This window comes from Vicugna pacos, chromosome 1 (assembly GCF_048564905.1).
Source record: "Vicugna pacos chromosome 1, VicPac4, whole genome shotgun sequence".
Lineage (NCBI taxonomy): Eukaryota > Metazoa > Chordata > Mammalia > Artiodactyla > Camelidae > Vicugna > Vicugna pacos.
Genome location: NC_132987.1, coordinates 64,835,729 through 64,854,494, shown reverse-complemented (window position 1 = coordinate 64,854,494; position 18,766 = coordinate 64,835,729). Strand labels below are relative to the sequence as shown.

General features: G+C 44.5%; 1 protein-coding gene across 2 annotated transcripts in view; it reads left to right on the top strand.

Annotated features, from left to right (window-relative positions):
• Window positions 1-9,518: 9,518 nt before the first annotated feature.
• LOC102532976 (kalirin RhoGEF kinase) overlaps window positions 9,519-18,766 on the top strand; it is a 443,405-nt gene continuing 434,157 nt past the window's right edge. For both annotated transcript variants that reach the window (XM_072963937.1, XM_072963936.1), the window contains exon 1: window positions 9,519-9,959. In XM_072963937.1, the coding sequence (XP_072820038.1) occupies window positions 9,887-9,959 (73 nt within the window). In that variant the 5' untranslated portion in view covers window positions 9,519-9,886. The remainder of the gene's footprint in view (window positions 9,960-18,766) is intronic.

The following is an 18,766-nucleotide window of genomic DNA, read 5'->3' as shown; positions in this document are numbered from 1 at the left end:
GACATATGTTTGAATGTTCTTTTGTCTTTCTGAGTTCCCCCCTTCTCTTCAGGATAGGCAAGGCTGACAGGGGCATGGGTGTGGAGCGTATGAGGACAACTTCCTCAGGGTCCGGAGGAAATCCATCTTACTTTACCTTCTGCAGATTTCCTCATGCAGGCGGGTTTTTTGGCCACCACATGCTTTCCCCAAAGACAGGATGAGAGGGAATGGGCTGCAGTTGCAGCAGGAAAGATTAAAAGTAGAGGTCAGGAAGAACTTTAGTTTTGTTACAACTGTATATTAAGCCAGGCAAAGACCGGTGATGTTTTGGCGTTCCCTTGGAATTGTTAAAAGAACAGGACAGATTACTTCCTATGCTCACTCTAAATAGAAAATAGTGTGACAAAGGAAACAGCTTTGTGTTAGAAATTTCCTGTGCAGTATGGACTGAGGGCTGGGAATCAAGATTTGAGGCCCGAATATCTTCCACCAGCTTCCTCTATGCAGACCAGTCCTCAGGATGCAGGCTGATCCCTGCAACGGGGAAGGCCACTTGCCCTTCCAGTTTCTGCGTGATGCTGATGGTTTTCCAGCTTCAGAGCTTTTTATCCCTCTCTTCTTCTTGTGGCTGTATCTTTCAATTTTGTATAGCTAGCTCCATTTTGAAAAACAAAGTGAAATAAATATTTGGAAACTTGACTATCCTGTCTAAGCTATTGTCTTATTGTCTTTTTTCACTGCCTGAACTTCATGAACAGATGACTCAGCTATGCTGCTTCCACTCTCAGTCCACACACTGGCTCGCGTCCTGTCTGAAGTTGGGATTCGCCCTCTGCTTTGCTCCCCCACCACATACTCTCTCCTAATACCGGGTTCCAGTCTCCTCTATCTTCTCAAAGGTGCTTTGAAATCTATCACTTACCCACACATCCTGTCTCCATGCCCCAGGTTTCGTTGGCCCTCACTCATCTGTGGCATCTGCCATTTTTGACTCCTGTCTGCCTCCTGACACCCTCTTGTCTCTCATGTCCATGGCCACCGTGCTCCTGTCACTTGTCGTCTGTCTTTTCTTTCAGGCCTTGACTACTCTCCTCTACCTTGTCTGGCAAAACCATTGACAAGCTGTTGCAGAAATTCAATATTACATAGCTAGAGCTGGGCTGAGATGGCACTGGAGGAGAAAGTGGGCAACAGATGACAATTCAAAGGAAAACTTTGGCTTAATGACTGTCTAGATGCTGGAAGTAGAAGAAATGAAGGAACCAATCAAGTGTCTCAGGGTTCTAGTCTGGGTGAATGGCATAATGAAGTTAGGGAAGTCGGGAAGAGGTGCTGGTTCTAAGGCGAATTTGATTTGCGTGGAAAGCAGGACATACAAGTGGATAATATGTCTAAAGAAAGTTAATGGAAGTGGATAGAAAACCTTTTATCTCATTTGCTCTAGCTGCTCCAGCCAGCTCCTAGCTCCTTAATCAATATTTCCTGCTCCTACCGCTCCCAGGCTCTGCGCTGACAGTCCTAATTGCCGATTGGACATTTACCACCCAAATGCCCATCATCACTTCAGATCTTCAGGTAAGAAGTAATGTGTTACAGGGAAGCAGCATGGAAAACTGGCCCAGGAGGCAGGAGTTCTAGGGTCTGCTGTGTGACTTTGGACAAGTCATTTTACTCTGTAGTTTTCTCAATGATGAAATGAGTGGTTAGATTAAGTAATATCCTACTTGATCACTTTCCCATCTTTCCCTAGACTGATTTCTCCTCTAGATTTCCTTCTTCTGTTAGTCATGCCACAGTTCCCTCAGTTCCCTGGTGCTGGGAGGTATTTTGAACTCCAGTTTCCCACCCTTTCCTCTTTCCTACCCACACCTGCTTCACTCCACATATAAGCCATCAACACATGCTACTGATTTTCCTTCTCATTGATTTCTATAGCTTCCCGTTTCCTTCCCACAGCCACACCTTCCTTGAGGTGCTTACCACCTCATTCCTTGATTATTTTTGTGAATTCCAGACTCCTCCATTGTCTTCTGGGCGCATCTGCCTTCCTAAACACTTCCATCTACTCTTATGTATCAGGCCTTTCTAAACATTTCCATCTACTCTTATGTATCAGCCTGTCTCCTTCTTCCTTCCGTCTCCAAAGAGGGGTGGATGGAAGGGGGTGTTTGTCAAGATTATTTGAGAGTTTTTTTCCTAAATACTTGTACCTGAACCTCTCTCCTCCTTCCTCCCCACTAAATTCTTATGCACCATGTGAAAACATTTCCCCTGGTCATGATCCTCTCTCTCTCTTCCGTTATTGTCAAGAATCCACATTATGAAAATTTAAATATTTATATATGCACTTTATAGTTCATAAAATTCCCAAATAATTCCCTCAAGATAACTGCTATTTCTTTGTAAGATATGTAGTGTTACCCTATTCTTTTAAAAATTATTTTAAAAATAGCTTTATTGAGGTATGATTGACATTTGATAAATTGCATGTATTTAAAGAAGACAATTTGACCAGTTTTGACATAAGCATACACCCATGAAATCATTGCCACAATCAAGAACATGTCCATCCCTTCCAAAAGCTTCCTTGTTCCTCTCCATAGTCCTAACTGCTTGCCCCTGCTCTCCCAGTCTCCTGCTCCAGATATCTCCAGACAACCAGTAGTCTGCTTTTCTATCAGTATAGGTTTGTTTTCTATCAGTACAGATTACTTTGCATTTTCTATAATTTTATATAAATAGAAAAATTTAGTATGGGCTTTTTTTTGACTGTTACTCAATCAGCATAATTATTTTATCCATGTACTGTGGGTGTATCAATAATTCATTCTTTTTTATTACTATGTAGTATTCTGTGTTATGAGTATATTGTAATTTGTGTATCTCATCACTTGTTGATGAATTTTGGGATTGCTTCCTGTTTTGGGCAATTACAAACAAAGCTGCTTCATAGCATTTGTGTACGAGTCTTTGCACGGATATTTGCTTTTATTTCTCTTGGGAAAATATCCAGACTGGCTGGGCCATATCATAGGGGCATATTTGACTATTTAAGAAAATACCAAACTGTTTTCTGAAGTAGTTGTACCATTTTACAATCCCACCAGAAGTGGAGGAGAATTCCTGCTAGTCCACATCTTCACTGACACTTGATATGAATAAGTCATTTTATTTTACTCTAATAGACTGTGGTATCTCATTGTAATTTTAATTTGCATTTCTCTAATGCCGAATGATGTTGAGCATCTTCTCCAGTGCTTATTTGCCATCCATGTATCTGTAAGGTGAGTTTCTATTCAAATCTTTTGCCCAATTTAAAATAATTGGGTTTTCTTGTTTTGAAAGTTTGAGAGTCCTTCATATATTCTGGATATAGCCCTTCATCAGATATGTGACTCTCAAATATTTTCTCCTGATGACTTGCCTTTTCATTTTCTTACCAATGTCTTTTGAAGAGCAGAGCCTCTTAATTTTGACAAAGCCAAGTTTATCATTTTTTTCCTTTTAAGGATTGTGCTTTTGGTGTCATATATGAGAAATCTTTCCTTACCAAGGTCACAAAGATTTTCTTCAATGTCTACTAGAAATTATATAGTTTTAGGTACACTTTTAGGTCTATGATCCATTTTGTGTTAACTTTTGTATATAGTGTGAAATATTGATTCAAATTATCTCTTTTTTGTATATGGATATTGTGATAGGTACAATAATGCACTTCCCCAAGAATGTCTACATCCCAGTCCCCAGAATCTGTGATTATGTTAGGTTACATAGCAAATTACATGAGAATTAAGGTTTCAGGTAGAATTAAGGTCGCTAATCAGATGACCTTAAAATAGGGAGATTATCCTAGATTAATCTGGGTGGGCCCAGTATAATCACAAGGGCCCATAAAAGTTGGAGAGGGAGGCCAAAGAGAGAACTAGAGAGATGACAATGTGCGATGGACTAGGCCTGTAGGTGGTTTTGAAGACGGAGAAAGGAGGGTAAAAGCCGAAAAATATAGCTGGCTTCTGGAAGCTGGAAAAAGCAATGAAATGGATTCTCTCCTAGAGCCTCCAGAGAGAACATGGTCCTACTATCAGCTTCATTTTAGCACAGTGAGAACCATTTTGGACTTTTGATTTCCAGAACTAAGATAATAAAACTTATGTTGTTTTAAGCCACTAAGTTTGTGGTAATTTGTTACAGCAGCCGTAGAAAACTAATACAGGTTTTTAGTTTTTCAAGCACCACTTGTAAAGACTGTCTTTTTTATACTGAATTCCCTTTGATCTTTGTTGCAAAGCAATTGACAATATATTGGGGGGGTCCTGTTTCTGGACTCCATTGATCTATTGATCTGTCTTTACACCAGTACCACACTGTCTTGATAACTGTAACTTTAAAATAAGTCTTGAAATTGGATAGTGTAAGTCCTCCAACTTTTTCCCTCTTTTTTAATTTGTTTTGGCTTTTCTAGATTCTTTGCATTGAATCAGTTTGTCAATATCTACAAAAAAACCTTCTGGAATCTTAATTGGGACTGCATCGAATCTTCTGATCAATTTGGAGAAAATAGATGTCAAATATTTTGAGTCTTCTGATCATGACACAGTATATCTCTCCATTTACTTAGGTCTTCTTTCATTTCTTTCAGCAATATATTGTAGTTTACAATGCATGGGTCTTGCATATCTTTTATCAGATTTAGTCTTCATATTTCATATTTTTTAAGCTAATATGGTGATGCTTTTTTAAAGTTCCATTTACAACCTTAATTGCTAGTGTATAAAAATACAATTTATTTTTTATATTGATCTTACATCCTGAAATCTTGCTAAACACATTATTAGTTATACTGGCATTTTGATGGATTTCATGGATTTTTTAAATAGGCAATCATGTTGTCTATGAATAAAGACTGTTTTACCTCTCCTCTTCAATTTGGACACCTTTAATTTCTTTTTCTTACCTTATTGTACTAGCTAGAACATTCAGTACAATGTTGAACAGAAGTGAGAGTGGATATTTTGGCTTTGTTCTGATCTTAGGGAGGAAACATTCAGTCTTTTGCCATTCAGTATAGTGTTTTTTTGTTGTTGTTGTTGAAGTATAGTCAGTTTACAATATTGTGTCAGTTTCTGGTGTATAGCATAATAATTCAATCATATGTATAAATACATATATTCATTTTCATAGGTTTTTTGTAGATGCGGTTTATTAAGTTGAGAAAGTTCCTTCAATTCCTAGTTTGCTGAGAGTTTTGATCAGAAATAGACATTGTATTTTGTCAAATGCCTTTCCTGCTTTATTGAAATGATCATATAGTTTTTCTTTTTAAATATGGTATATGAATTTTCTATGGATACCATAACAAAGCATCACAAATTAGGTGGCTTAAAAGAACAGAAATTTATTCTGTCCCAGTTCTGAGGGCCAGAAGTCTGAAATCAAGGTGTCAGCAGGGCCCTGTTCCCTCTGTGACTCTGGGTGGACTTCTTCCTTGTCCTGTCTTCTGGTGGTAGGCATCAATTCTTGGCTTTCCTTGACTCGCAGCTGCATCATTCTAATCTCTGCCTCTGTTGTCTCATGGTGTTTTCTCTGTGTCTCTGTGTTCACATAGAGTTTTTCTCTTCTTATAAGGACACTCATCACATTGGATTAGGGCTCACCCTAATGACCTTATGCAAACTTGATTACATCTACAGAGACTTTATTTCCAAATAAGGTCATGTGCACAGGTACCTCAGATTAGGACTTTAACATCTTTCAGGGGGACACAATTTAATCCACAACATATGGTAAATTACATTGATAGGTTTTCTTTCTTTTTCTTTGTACTTAAAAAAAATTGAAGTATAGTTGATTTACGGTGTCGTGTTAGTTTCTGGTGTACAGCATAGTGATTCAGTTTTATATATATGTTCTTTTTCATTATAGATTATTACAAGCTATTGAATATAGTTCTCTGTGCTATACAGCAGGACCTTGTTGTTTACCTATTTTGTATATAGTAGCTTGTTACATTGATAGATTTTCAAATGTTGAATCAATCTTGCAACATTGGTATAAACCCACCCACTTGGTCATGTTATATTACCTGTTTTATATATTATTGGATTTGATTTGCTAAAATTATATTATGAATTTTGCATCTATGCTTATGAAGGATGGTGGTCTGTAGTTTTGTTGTTTTCTCTTATATGGTCTTTGTTTAATTTTGGCATCACAGTAATGTTATAGAAATAGTTGGGAAATATTCTCTCTTTATTTTTTCTGGAAGAGAGTGTATGGAATTGGTATTATCTCATCCTTAAATGTTTCACAGAATTCACCATTCAAGCCATGTGGGTCTTGAGTTTTCTTTGTGGGAAGCTCTTAAGCTACAAATTTAATTTATTTAATTGATACGTGATTATTTATCTATTTCTTCTTGAGTGAGCACTAGTAGTAGTTTGTGTCTTTCAAAGAATTTGTCCATTTTATGTAAGTTGTCAAATTTGTTGGCATAAAATTGTTCATAATATTCCCTTATTATTCTTTTTACCTATCTATAATGTATGGTGCTGTCACTTCTGACAGTATTTCTGACACTAATTTGAGTCTTCTCTCTGTTTCTTTATTTCAGTCTGGCTAGAGGCTTATCAATTTTATTGATCTTATCAAAGAAATCACTTTTAGTTTCATTAGTTTTTCTCCTTTGTTTCTGTTATCTATTTCATTGCTTTCTGCTCAGATCTTTCATATTTTCTACTCTTCTGCTTTGGATTTCATTTGCTCTTGTGGTAGAACAGGAAATTATTGATTTGAGACTTTTTTTTTTCAAAATAGTTTTTTTGTACTATAAATTTTTAAGTACTGTTTTATCTCTAGTCCATATATTTTTATATGCTATGTTTTCATTTTTATTCACTTAAAAATCCCAATATCTCCTTTGAGTTCTTAATTGATCACAGGGAATTTAGAAGCACTTCTTTAGTTTTCAGGTGTTTGGGGGGTTTTTCGTATATCTGTTGTTGATTTCTAATTTAATTCCATTGTGCTCAGAGAACACTGTATGATTTGAAAAAAAAACTGAGGTATAATTTGCATATCACTTTGCATGATGTTAATCTTCTTATATTTATCAAAACTTGTTTTATGGCTTAACATATAGTTTATCTTGTGCACTTGATACTTGTGCACTTGAAAAAATGTATATTTGTTGTTATTGAGTGGAGCATTCTATAAATATCAGTTATGTTGGTTGATAGTATTGTTCAAGTCTTCCCTATCCTTACTGATGACTTGTTTCCTTGTTAATTATTGAGACAGATGTTAAAATCTGACTATAATTATGAATTTGCCTATTTTCCCTTATTTTCCTATTAGTTTTGCTTCAAATATTTTGAAACTCTTAGACACAAAAACTTTTAGGATTGTTAGGTCCAATTGATGAACTGAAATATCTCTCTCTCTCGTAGCAGTCTTTGCTCTGAAATCTTTGAAATTAATATAGCTATGTACATTTAAAATCTTAATAGAAATTGACAAATTTCCTCTTAAAGTCTGAGTCATTTCATAAGGTTCCCCCCATTCTGGTCCACACCTGTTGAGAATTTGATATGAACCTTTCTCTAAACTTGCAATATTTCTTCTGAATTTGGGATGAGCTAATGCTCTTGCCAGGCCTCTGGTTCTCTATCTGCACAATAGTGGCGGTTAATAGTGACTCTGTCTTCATGTGCACGTGTGGGAGTGCAGGCCAGGGTTTAGGCATAGGGTTAAGGGGAAGGCAAAATTTAGAAAGGACAAATAAGAAATACTTTCATTGTCAGAGGAGGTGGTAAATAAGGGGCATCTGGCTGCTTTAAGGCAGTTGAAGCTATCAGGACCAGATGAATTAGATCTCATGGCAGTGAACTTTGGATGTCAGAGTCTCTATTCATAATTTTTAAGAAATGAGGTCTGATAGATGTAACCCAAGACTGAGGACAGACAACTGTACTTATTTTTCCATTGGTTAAAAAAAATTGTGACATTCAGTAAAGAAAGTAAGGAGTACAGGGAACCAGAAAGGGTTCACTAAAAACTTATTTACTTCATCATATTTGCTGTTAGATCTGGAAAGGTCCCAGTTGCTTTGACTGGAAACAGGTGGAACCAAGTAGGTTACCAGAGACAAACAGATCCAGGAGATTCTAGCTGGTGGGTACCCATGTCATCAACTTTATACTAAGAACTGGTTTTCCTATTAGCCATGTTTTAACACATTAGGTGAGGCCACAGCCTCTCCATCTGTCTGGATGAGGCAGCAGCAACAGTCCTCAACACACCACGTTAAGTGCTCATGTCTAAAGAGCCTCTGTTTTGTAGGCTCGCAGTCACTGGGACTATAAACAGAATACTGGCTAATTATTGTTTAATTATTGCTTAAAAACCAATTGGCACAATACAATCACTGCATTAATTACCCCATACAGCATCTGCTTTCGTTTTAGAGGTCTTCCCCATTCCTCCCCATCCCCTCTCCCCACTTTAATTGAAATTCAGCTTGCTGTAACACCTCCTTTCTCCTGGCCAACTGGATCTCTCCATTCACACGAGGGAGAAGAACAAAACAGAGCAGCCCCTGGGGATTAGGGAGTTTTGACAGCTGTCCAAGAGGAGCGCTGAGATACGGGCCAAGTACCGAGGCAGGGCAGAGACAAATGAGAGACAGAAGAGAGTGAGGGAGGGAGGGAAAGATAGGCAGGGACACACCGCAAGAGGAATGACCTGGCGGTGTCACAGAGACCAGCAGAAATGTTTAAAGGAGCGCTGAAAAGGGTAAAAAGAGAAAAGCTTAAGAAAGAGAGAAACTAAGGTGAGTTGGTGAGGAAAATGCGAATGGCTCCGGAGAGGCCGGAGACAGGACAGACCTTGTCGGGAAGGAGGGGGAAAAAGTCCAGCCTCTAGGGACAGATCAGTCCAGCTCGGGGACAGGCAATTTGGGGGGCGGGGGCTCACACACCTGGGAGTAGGGTGGGTGGAGGAGACGGCCACCAGGCCGCGAGCACCGGCAGTGCGAGGGGCGAGGCTGAGCGCGCGGGGCTGGGGCGCAGAGCCCTCTCGGCGAGCCCGGCGTGCGCCCAGCAGCCCGGGACTCGCCCGGCGGCCCCGCCCCCTCCCCGGCCGCCTCCTTCGCCGGGGCTTTTCCTGCGGGGCTCAGGAAGCCGGCCTAGCGTAGCCGCGAACAATAGCTCGGGGCCCGAGCTTGGCTCCCGGAGAGACCGGCGCGGGGCGGCGCGGGAGGGAGGCGTCCGCGCCGCCGGGGGCTCTCGGCGAGCCCCCGGCCCGGGCCGGAGCTTCTGTTGAGCTCAGCGCTGCCCGGGTCATTGTTGGCCGGGACTGAGGAGCGGGAGCCGTGGGAGGAGTTGCGAGGCGGCGGCGCTGGTGGAGCCAGAGGGGGAGCCAGAGAGCGAGCGAGGGAGGGAGGCAGGGAGCGAGCGGGCGAGCGAGCGAGGGAGGGAGGAGGTAGAGAGACAGGGAGGGTGGGAGGGAGGAGGAAAAATAAAGAGGAGAGCCGAGCAGGGCTGAACAATAGAGACAGGCAGACGGGCGAGGAGGAGAGCCAGCTGCCTCTGCTAGGGGAGAGCGGGCGCCCAGGCAGCCCAGACCCCGGCCCCGGCCAGACCGCAGGCGGCCAGCGCCCCGGGGGAAGGGGGACCATGGGGGAGCCAGCGGCAGGCGCCCCCAGCCCGCCTCGCGCCTCCGCCTGAGGTAGCCTCGGCGTCCTCTGCCCCAGCCCCGCCGCCCCGGCCGCCCGCCCTCGAAGCCCGGTGTCCGCCGGGTTTGCGGCCGCGGCCGCTGCGTCCCGCGCCCTCCGCCCACCAGGCGCCAAGCAGCCCTCGGCCCCAGGCTTCGCCAGCCCCCGGCTGCCCGCGGACGCCCTCCCCCAGTCATGAACCCCCCGGAGGGGGCAGCGGAGGAAGGAGGAGCTGCCGACTCGGACGTGGACGCCTTTTTCCGGACAGGTAAGCTGGGCAGGGCGCGGGGGCCGGGGAGGGGGGCTGCTGCCCTGGACGCGGCGTCTTGGACAAGTTTGGGGAAAGAGGGCTGTTGCTGGGGTGTGCGTTTTGGGGGGCAGCCCCCTCGTCGTCGGGGCTGGAGTTGCCGAGATTCTTGTTGTTATGGCAATACTGGTCGCGTTTGGGGGAGGAGTGGGGGCTGGGAGCTCGGCGCCCCTCGGCGTTCACCCCACTTGCAGGAGTCTGTGTTGGGGAGGCGGGAGGCGGTCCCCTCGGGCTGCCTTCTCCCGGAGCGCGGGGATGGGGCGATGTTGGATCACTTTGCAGCGTGCGGCTACCGGCGTCCCCCGCCCCTCCCTCGGCTCCCCCCTTCCCCCAGCCCGTCAGCCGGGCTCCGGCCGCCCTGCACTGGCACCCTTTCTCGGGCCGGCGGCCCCGGGCTCTGCTGTGCAGAGGGGCAGCGGGGACCGGGAGTCGTGTAGGCTGCAGACTGACAGTCAGGAGCGGAGCGGACCGAGGACGGTCGTGCTTGGTGTGTGTGGAGAGCCAGCGCCTTAGACTTGAGAGGCAGACCTGGCTCGGAGGGCGGTGGGCGCCTGGGACCTCCTCCTCGTCCTCCTCTCCTCCAGTTTTGGGAACGGATGAGCTTTTTTTTTTTTTTTTTTTTTAAATAAGAATCACTCATTCCTGGAAGTGTGAGTTAGCGTCCCCCTCATACACACCCACTGAATCTTTGCTTGCCTGTGGTATGTGGAGCACCCCCCAGATCTGTCTTTCCAGCTGTTCTCGGCTCCTGCCTCCTCCCAGACCCAGGTTCTAGAGATCCTCATGTTCCTTGGCTACACAGCCCCTTTCCCAGAGCGGACACCGACCGCCCTCATCTCCCACCTGTGGCCCTGTTTCACTGATGACCAGGGATTCTCTATCTCCCCTTTACCTGTGGCTTTCACCAACTCGGTAGATAGAGCTCCCCATCTTCCATGTCTGGAACCATTTTGTCTGGAATTTTTGTCCCAAGGAATCCAGTAAGTTACGGGGACCCTGGGCATCTGCCCTCTTTCTGTGAGTTGGATCAGAGGACATGAACTGGTAGGGGTCGAGGACCAGTTTAGCTCTGAAGACTCCCTGCACACCCATCTGCTTCCTAGCCTCGTTGCCTTGTCCTGGAGGTCATCTAACGGAAGGGGTGGGGTGCTTTGTTGGGGAGACTTGTGGCTTTAGAAGTGAAGTCTTGGTTGGCCATATGTTCATTTTCTAATTGGTCTGAAGAGAAAAGAGCAGGAGGACAGAAGCTGAAGCCAGGGCCTGGAGAAAGCAAAGGGAGCCCTTGTTATCCTATCCTGCTTCCCAGGGCTCAGCCTTGCTTCTCCCTCTTCCTTTTTCCCAGATGTGTGGTCCAATATACACCCTGCGCCCCCCCCCCTCCTCTTTCTCACTCACTCACACACACTCTCTCTCTCTGCCTAGGAGCCAAAGCATGGATTCTAAAGAGGTGCCTGACCTGAGTTTATCACCTTACTTTATAATCAAGGGGAGAGGTTCTGGGGGCTAAGAGATACCTGGAAACACTCACCAGCATGTCTTCCCTGACTTCCCCCCAACCCCCACCTGCCTTGGCTCCCATCTGGCACAAAAGTCTCCCTTTTCTTAGCTCTGGGGAAAACTCTTGAAGTGTGAACTTTCCCACCTTCCCTTTCTGGACCCACTTTCATCTTTTGGCCTCCCCTCCTTTCCCTTTCCTACCATCTGAACACTGATTCCTGTGTATTCTCTGTCCCAGGCCCTTGGAGCAGATCTCACTTTCTGGAGGCTTGCTAATTTCTAATAAATGAATTCACACAGTGTTAATGGTGTTAATAGCCTCTAATGGTCCAATGTGTTACTTTTCCTAGGGCCTTTCAAAACACATCGTGGGGCTTACATTGTCTAGCTCTGGCTCAAATCACAGAGTAAATAGCAGACTGGGTCTGTCTCCTGTGGAATCCTGTTGGGGATATTCTCCTTCCTCCTCAGGCAGCCTTGTTGGTGAGGGGGAGGCTAGGTCTGATGTGCACTTAAAATCAGAGAAGGGTGAAATCTTCAGTACATAAGGCTGGAAATGACTGATGACCTGTAATAAGTTGTAAGAGGGGGTGCAGGCTGCCTGTGGTAGGGTCTGGGACCACCACCCACCCTGAATGGCCTTCTGTGCTGTGCTTCCTGAACTTACCCCCTTCTAGTCTCTAGCCTGGGCTCTTGCTGGGGATTCTTAAGCCTGGAAAAGCCCGTATGTCCTAACTGTCTCCCTTCGGATTCCCCATCTTTATGGAACACAGCACTACACCTGGTAGGCTGGACAAATGATAAATTGATTTAGTTGAACAACTGAGAAAGCTTTGAACACATTTTCAAAGATGCTAGTGCCAGGGTTACCCCCTACTATCTGGTGGAAAATTTTGCACACACAAAGACCAGATTGGCAATTGCATTGTCAAAACCCTGGCATACTCTGCCTCTAATTAGGCATGTTTCGAATAATTCTGTCATTTTGGTTCCTTACTTATCCTCTTCTGATTATTTTGGTATTTTAGATCTTTTGACCACTGATTAAGCTGGATTCCCTAAATCTTGCTTCCCTGCATGCACATGGACAGACAGACACACACACGCACACCCCAGACCATTATTTTTATAGATGGGTGGATTCTGTATTGTCTTGGAATTTTCTGGTCCAAGCCTGGGGAAGTGTGTCACAATAATTTTATTGATTATGGTTATGAGCCAGAGGAGGGGAAATATGGGAACCCAGAACTGGGACTAGAAATCAGTTGGAGTAGAAAACCAACCAGGACTTTTCAGCTCCTACTAGGAGCCTTCTGCTGTCCAGGGTGCTGTGGGATACAAAAGAAATATTCAAAGTGGTTTCTACCCCTGAAGAACTTTTAAAAGAGGATTTACAATTACTGCTCAATTAGAGATTAATTAATTGCTGAACATTATGGTGCTATAAGATAAAAAGTTGGCAGAACTACAGAGGGTAGAACTGACAGTAGCCCTTGAAGGGGAGATGGAGGTTGGGAGGAGAAGCATGGGCAAAAGCCCAGGGAGGTAGAGGCATTGACATTGAGGATCCCCAGGGGACGGAGGGCGAGGTGTAGGGTAGGGAGGAATGGGAAACTGGGTTGTGAGAGTAGGTAGGGCAAGGCCAGATAGGGAGAATCTTGGAAGCCTAAGAGATGAGTTTAAATTTGATTCAGGATTGGTAGGGAGTCATTTTAGGTTCTTGAGCAAGGGCACATCCTGAAGAAAGTGGTAGTTGGAAAGGTTAATCTGAGGGTCATATGACAGGTGAAGTGGAGAAGAGAGAGAAAGAATCCAGGGAGATGCAAAAGTGATCCAGAACTGATGGCAAGGGGCTTGGTCTGGCTTGGTGGCAGAAAGAGGAAGTCAGGGACCACTCTGGGAGACTTTTCAAAGGCAGAAATGTGGGAGTTTGTTGACAAACTAGTTGTAGGGGGGAAGAAAATTATGCTCGGAAGGACACGGGAATAGCTGGGTTGAAAGCATAGATGACCAAGTGTCCTGAATGACGCGCTCCGGTTGAAGACAGGAGCTGGTTTTGCAGCACGGATAATGCTGTTAGCTTTGGACATGGAAAATTAGAGGTGACTGAGGAGCATCCAGGTGGAAGTGTTTTGCAGGTGATGTGGGACTTAGGAGCACAGGCAGGGGGTGAGGGCTTGTGGTGAGGGCTTGGAAACCATGTGTATCAAGGCTGGCTACAGCTGAAGTTTTGTGAACGTCTCAGCTCTCAGTGGGGGGGGGGTGGTGGTGGAGGAAAGAGGAAAGGGCTAAAGTTAGACATTGGGGGAGAACCCTTATCTAGGAAGTGGCAGCAAAGGAGACTTGATCTCGGAGACCCCAGGGAGTTGGTGTGGGTTCTGATGTGATGACAGGCTGCAGACAGGTTGAATAGGAGGAGACTGGCTAAGTGTCATTGAATGTGATAAAAAGAAGGCCACTGTGAGGTCTTGGAGCACAATATTTGAAGATGCATTCAGAGTAGGAACTTGGGGTGGTGGGTAGACACTGTTTACTTGCAGAATTTACCAGTGAAAGGAAAAAGATAGGGAGCTAGTCAGAAGGGATGTTAGTATCAAGAAAAGGAGTTTTTATTTTTTTGTCAAAGAGTCAGAGCAGGTTTGGAAGTGGAAGGGACAGAGCCTGTGGGCAAGGAGGACTAGATGCAAGATTGATGGTTGAGTTAGATAGTTGCAGAGGTGGGACAAGAGCAGGTTCACTAAGAGAAGTAAATGCATGGCTTTGATGAGTGGAGAAGAAGCCTCTTTCTTTAAAACTCAAAGGAAAAAAATGAAGCGAAGTTTAATGAGACTGTTGTGGAAGTATCTTCTACCTCTGTCTTTCTGTTGAGCATTCAGAGTAGGAACTTGGGGTGGTCCTGTGAGTCTATAGACATCTCTTAACTGGAGTGTTGGCTGTTACCTGAATTTTGGTCCTCCTCAAACTCAATTCTGCCTTTTCAAGTCCCTAAACCAGCTTCTCCTCTTGCCTTCCTTAATTCTGTAAGTGGCATCTTCCCTCTCCTAGTCGTGATATTTAAAATATCACGAGACTTATCATAAGACTTGGTATTGTCTCTGAGGAATCTCTCTCTTCTAACAAACCCGACTGAATTATCTTTCATAGTTAGCTCATGGTATTTATCCACAGGGCCTCTGGCCTTGGCCAGGAGACCCAGCATGTGGCCCATGGACCCCTTTAGTGGCCTTCATTCTTGGTCCTGGGATCCTGCTCTCTCATGCCCACTCCAAATTGGCATTTGCAGACAGATCACACTTTGTAGATTGTACTAATTTAATTGCACCTGGTTTATGAACCTACAGTGACTCCCTCCTTCAGGGTCAAGTCTGTACTTCACACAGACTCCAGCCAGGCTGCTCTTCTCACCAGCAAAGGGTGCTTTGACTCATGTTCTACTCCTGCACCCCCACTCTACAAATGCAACTCATTCTCCAAGGTGTGAGCCCCACATTCTTCTGGAAGCTTTCATAGCTCACCAGACCAGCTCTCTCCTCTGAATTGCTGAAACACTCACTTGTCTACACTCATTTTCTCACTTCAGCAGAGGTATTGTTTTTAGCCCTTGCATACAATGAAGTTATTTGTTTTTTAAGAGATCTTTTAAAAAGCTTGTGATTGTCAAAGCCAAACCAAAACAAACCATCTCCCCCCAGTATAGATAAAGCAAACATGGCAAAATATAAGCAGTTGCTGAATCTAGGTGGTGATATATCAGTATTTACTGTACAGTTCTTTAAACTTTTCTCTCAGATAACAACCCCATTCCACCCAGACAGGGACCTGGACATTATCAGATCTAGACCATAGAGAAGGGAGATTTTGAGGTGACAACCTATGTTGGTGTACAGTTCTTTGAGTAACTATCCCCACCCTGTCTGTGCATTGCCAGGCACTTAAAAAGAGAAGGGTCTCTTGCCTCCTGAGCTCTCTTTGGCAGCAAAGGAAAACACTACTTTTTGATGTTGTGCTTAATGCTCCAGGATGTAAACATGGTGCTTAAGTCAGTGTTTACCTTTCTTTCTTGATTCTCCTCTACTTCCACCCATTATGATTTGGGCTTTTGGTCACACCATCTTCCAGGAACTTCTTGGGGAGTATTGAGAGGACTTTGTTGTTCTGAAGAGGGAATTCTGTTAATATTTCTAATATTGCATTTATCTGGCTATTTCCTCCTTAAGTATTTTAGAACATATCAGTGACATCCAGGTGCACCTTCATAAGATTTGGGAGGCTTTGCTTTATCCTTGGGTCACCAGTTATCAATAACTCAATTACTAGCACATTCTGTCCAACTATATTTGATAATCCTTTGGGGAATGGAAGGGGTATTGGAATAAACTGAAGCTACGGAAAGAAATTAAGTGAGATGTAAAAAAAATATATTCCTGACTGTCGATATCAATAAAACCTGAGAACGGGTGGACTAGAGGTCCTTTTTAGATGTTGGAGAATGAACGCTTTTACTTTTCCAAGTTCTTTCTGGTTTAGAACTTGGTAATTTACTTCTGACAGTAGGCAGTATGGTATAGTCTAGTGGTCTTAATTGGAGGCAGTTTTGTCCTCCAGGAAATATTTGGCAATGTCTGGAGAATTTTTTTGGTTGTCACAGCTCAGGGAAGGGGGTTGGTGCTGGCATCTAGTGCACAGAGGTCTAGGATGCTGCCAAGCATCTTATAATGCACAAGACAGTAAAGAATTATCCAGTCCCCAAATGTCGGTGGTCTGAGGCTAAGAAATCCTGATATAGCCAGAAGATCATGGCTTTGGGTCAGACAGGCTCAGCGCTAATCAGGGGCAGAATCTTGGGTAAATTATTTAATCTCTGTCATCCTCAGTCTTCTGCAAAATGGGACCAAGAATGCTTGTTTCACAGGTTGAGAGGATTAAATAGGAAGAAAAAGGTGTAAAAAATATCTAGTGGTTTCTGACACACATTAGGAGCACAAGAAATCTTGGCTGTTCCGGTTGTGTTCATTTTTACCTGAATGTGATGGCACAGAGGCTGAGGGAATCTCTGAAGGGTAGTGCAGGGCTTTTGACGAGGAGTGGGAGAGGGCGCTGGAGAGGCATCACGTCGGAGTGCAGGAGCCTGGGTGGAATCAGAAGGCGAGGGTTTTGGCCTCAGCTCTTTTTCATTCTTTCATTTAATCATTTGTTTGACAAATATTTATTGAGTGCCTAGTGCAGCCGTGTGCTCTGCTGTGGGAGTGTATAAAATCATTGCAAGAAAGACTACAGAGCAGGAATATAATTACTATACCCCCCCTCAGGGAGCACTTGGATTTAAGCAGGGAAGGAAGGGAGAAAAAGCCTGTGAAAGAGGCAGAGAAGATCACGCAAGAGAGCAAGAGGTGAACCCCCACCTTTGCTCTCTACTTATCTGAACGACTTGGGCAAATGAGTAACATCTGTGTAAGATGAGGATAACCTCCCCCGCTCCAAACACACACACTCCCCAGTTCCCTTACCGGGCTGTTGAGAGACTCAAATAAGATACTGAATGTGAAAGGTCTTTGTAAGTTGTACCATTCTATCCAAATGTGTGTAGATAGTTCCTTCCATATTGAACATTCTATTACTCTAAGTACCTCTTCTGACAAATATTATCTTGTTTAATCTGACCTCCATGGGACCTTTTCCAGTCCTTCTCAATTTGGTTTCCCAAGGGGACTGGATGAGGCACCCTCCTTACAATAGATCAGGGCACTCTTGTTCTCTCCTCTTCCACAAAGGTGTAAAAATGCCAGCCCCCCAGGTCCTGGGCCACGTGTCCCCATGCCATCTGGAGGAGACCAGTGAGGATGGAGTTCTTGCTTCCGCTGAGCCTCAGGTGGGTACAGAGAACCAGTCCCTTCCTTCCTCTCTGCCTGCGTGCAGTTTAGACTTCTTCTGCCTCTCCTTTGAGTGTGAATGACTGGCAGCAGAATAACTAGGAAATGATTGGCAGCCACAGGGTTGTTGGATCAATAGAGCTGTTTGAAATCGTGTCTGCCGAAGAGTGAAGGAACAGAAAGAATTAGCTGAGAGGACAGAGGAATTAATTCAGGGAGGTAAAGAAGAAACTGTTGGAGAATTAGCTTCATCTCCTCCCCTTCTGTCCCATAGCATTATTAGAAGGGAGCTAGAAGTTAGCTAGAAAACAGATAACAAGGCATAGACAAGTAGGAGAGTGAAAAGTGGCAAATGAATTGTTCTCAAGGAAGCCGTTCCTTCTTGAGCTGAGACTTGAAGGGTGGGTAAGATTTGGATGGGGAAGACAGAAAGTGTTGAAACAGTGTTAGAAAAAGGTGCGACCATCCATGGCATATGTAGAGCAGTAAGTGGTCCAGTTTATGTGACTTAGAGGATGCAGGTGGAGGATCAATGGGAGATAAAACTCAGAAGGGGATGGGGACCAAGTTGATTGCTTCATTTATCAAACATTTATTGGATTTCTCGATAATACAGGGCTTTAAATGGCATGCCAAAGAGTTTGGCCTTTCTGCAGTTTGCTTTCAGGAGTCACTAAACGTTTCTGTATGGGGTGGTGACATGATCAGGGAGATAAATCTGGCAGCCCTGCAGAGGGTGGATTGCAATGGGGGAGGAACTGCTGGCCAGGGCTGGACTGGAAGACCACTTGATAGGTTAGGAGCGTCTGAACTTGAGATGCCACAGTGGAAATGGGGAGGAGGGGATAGATATGAGGGAGCGTGTGGAATGTAGAGTCTGTAGGACTTGGTAAGTTGGCTGGAGAGGTGTTAAGGAAGAGGCAGGACTCAAAGATTGCTCCAAAGCGTAGAGCCTGGGTGAGGATGGAAGTACCATAAATGAAAATCGGGAGTTAAGGAAGAGGAGGAGCGGCTGTGGGGAGGCAGGAGGAAAGAGAGGATTTGGGAATTTACTTTGGGGACATGTTGCTTTTCAGGTGTCAGTGAAATAGCTTAAGGAGGTGTTGATTCAGTAGGTGGATAATGAAGGGAGTCTGGTGCTTTGGAGGGAGGCCAGAGACGGAAATATAGATTTGGGAGATATCCGTAAGAAGTTGTGGCTGGAGCTATCAGAATAGATGAGATAATAAATGAAATGCATACACAGACTTAAGGGCAGAGGGCCAAGGACAGAGCTGTAGACTCCAGTGAAGGGCTGGAGGGGAACCAGGAGAGAGCAGGGCTGGGAAGCAGTCGGATCATCAGCAGAGACTGTGCTGCAGAGAGACTGAGGGAGAAGGGGGCTGAGCACACCTCTGGGTT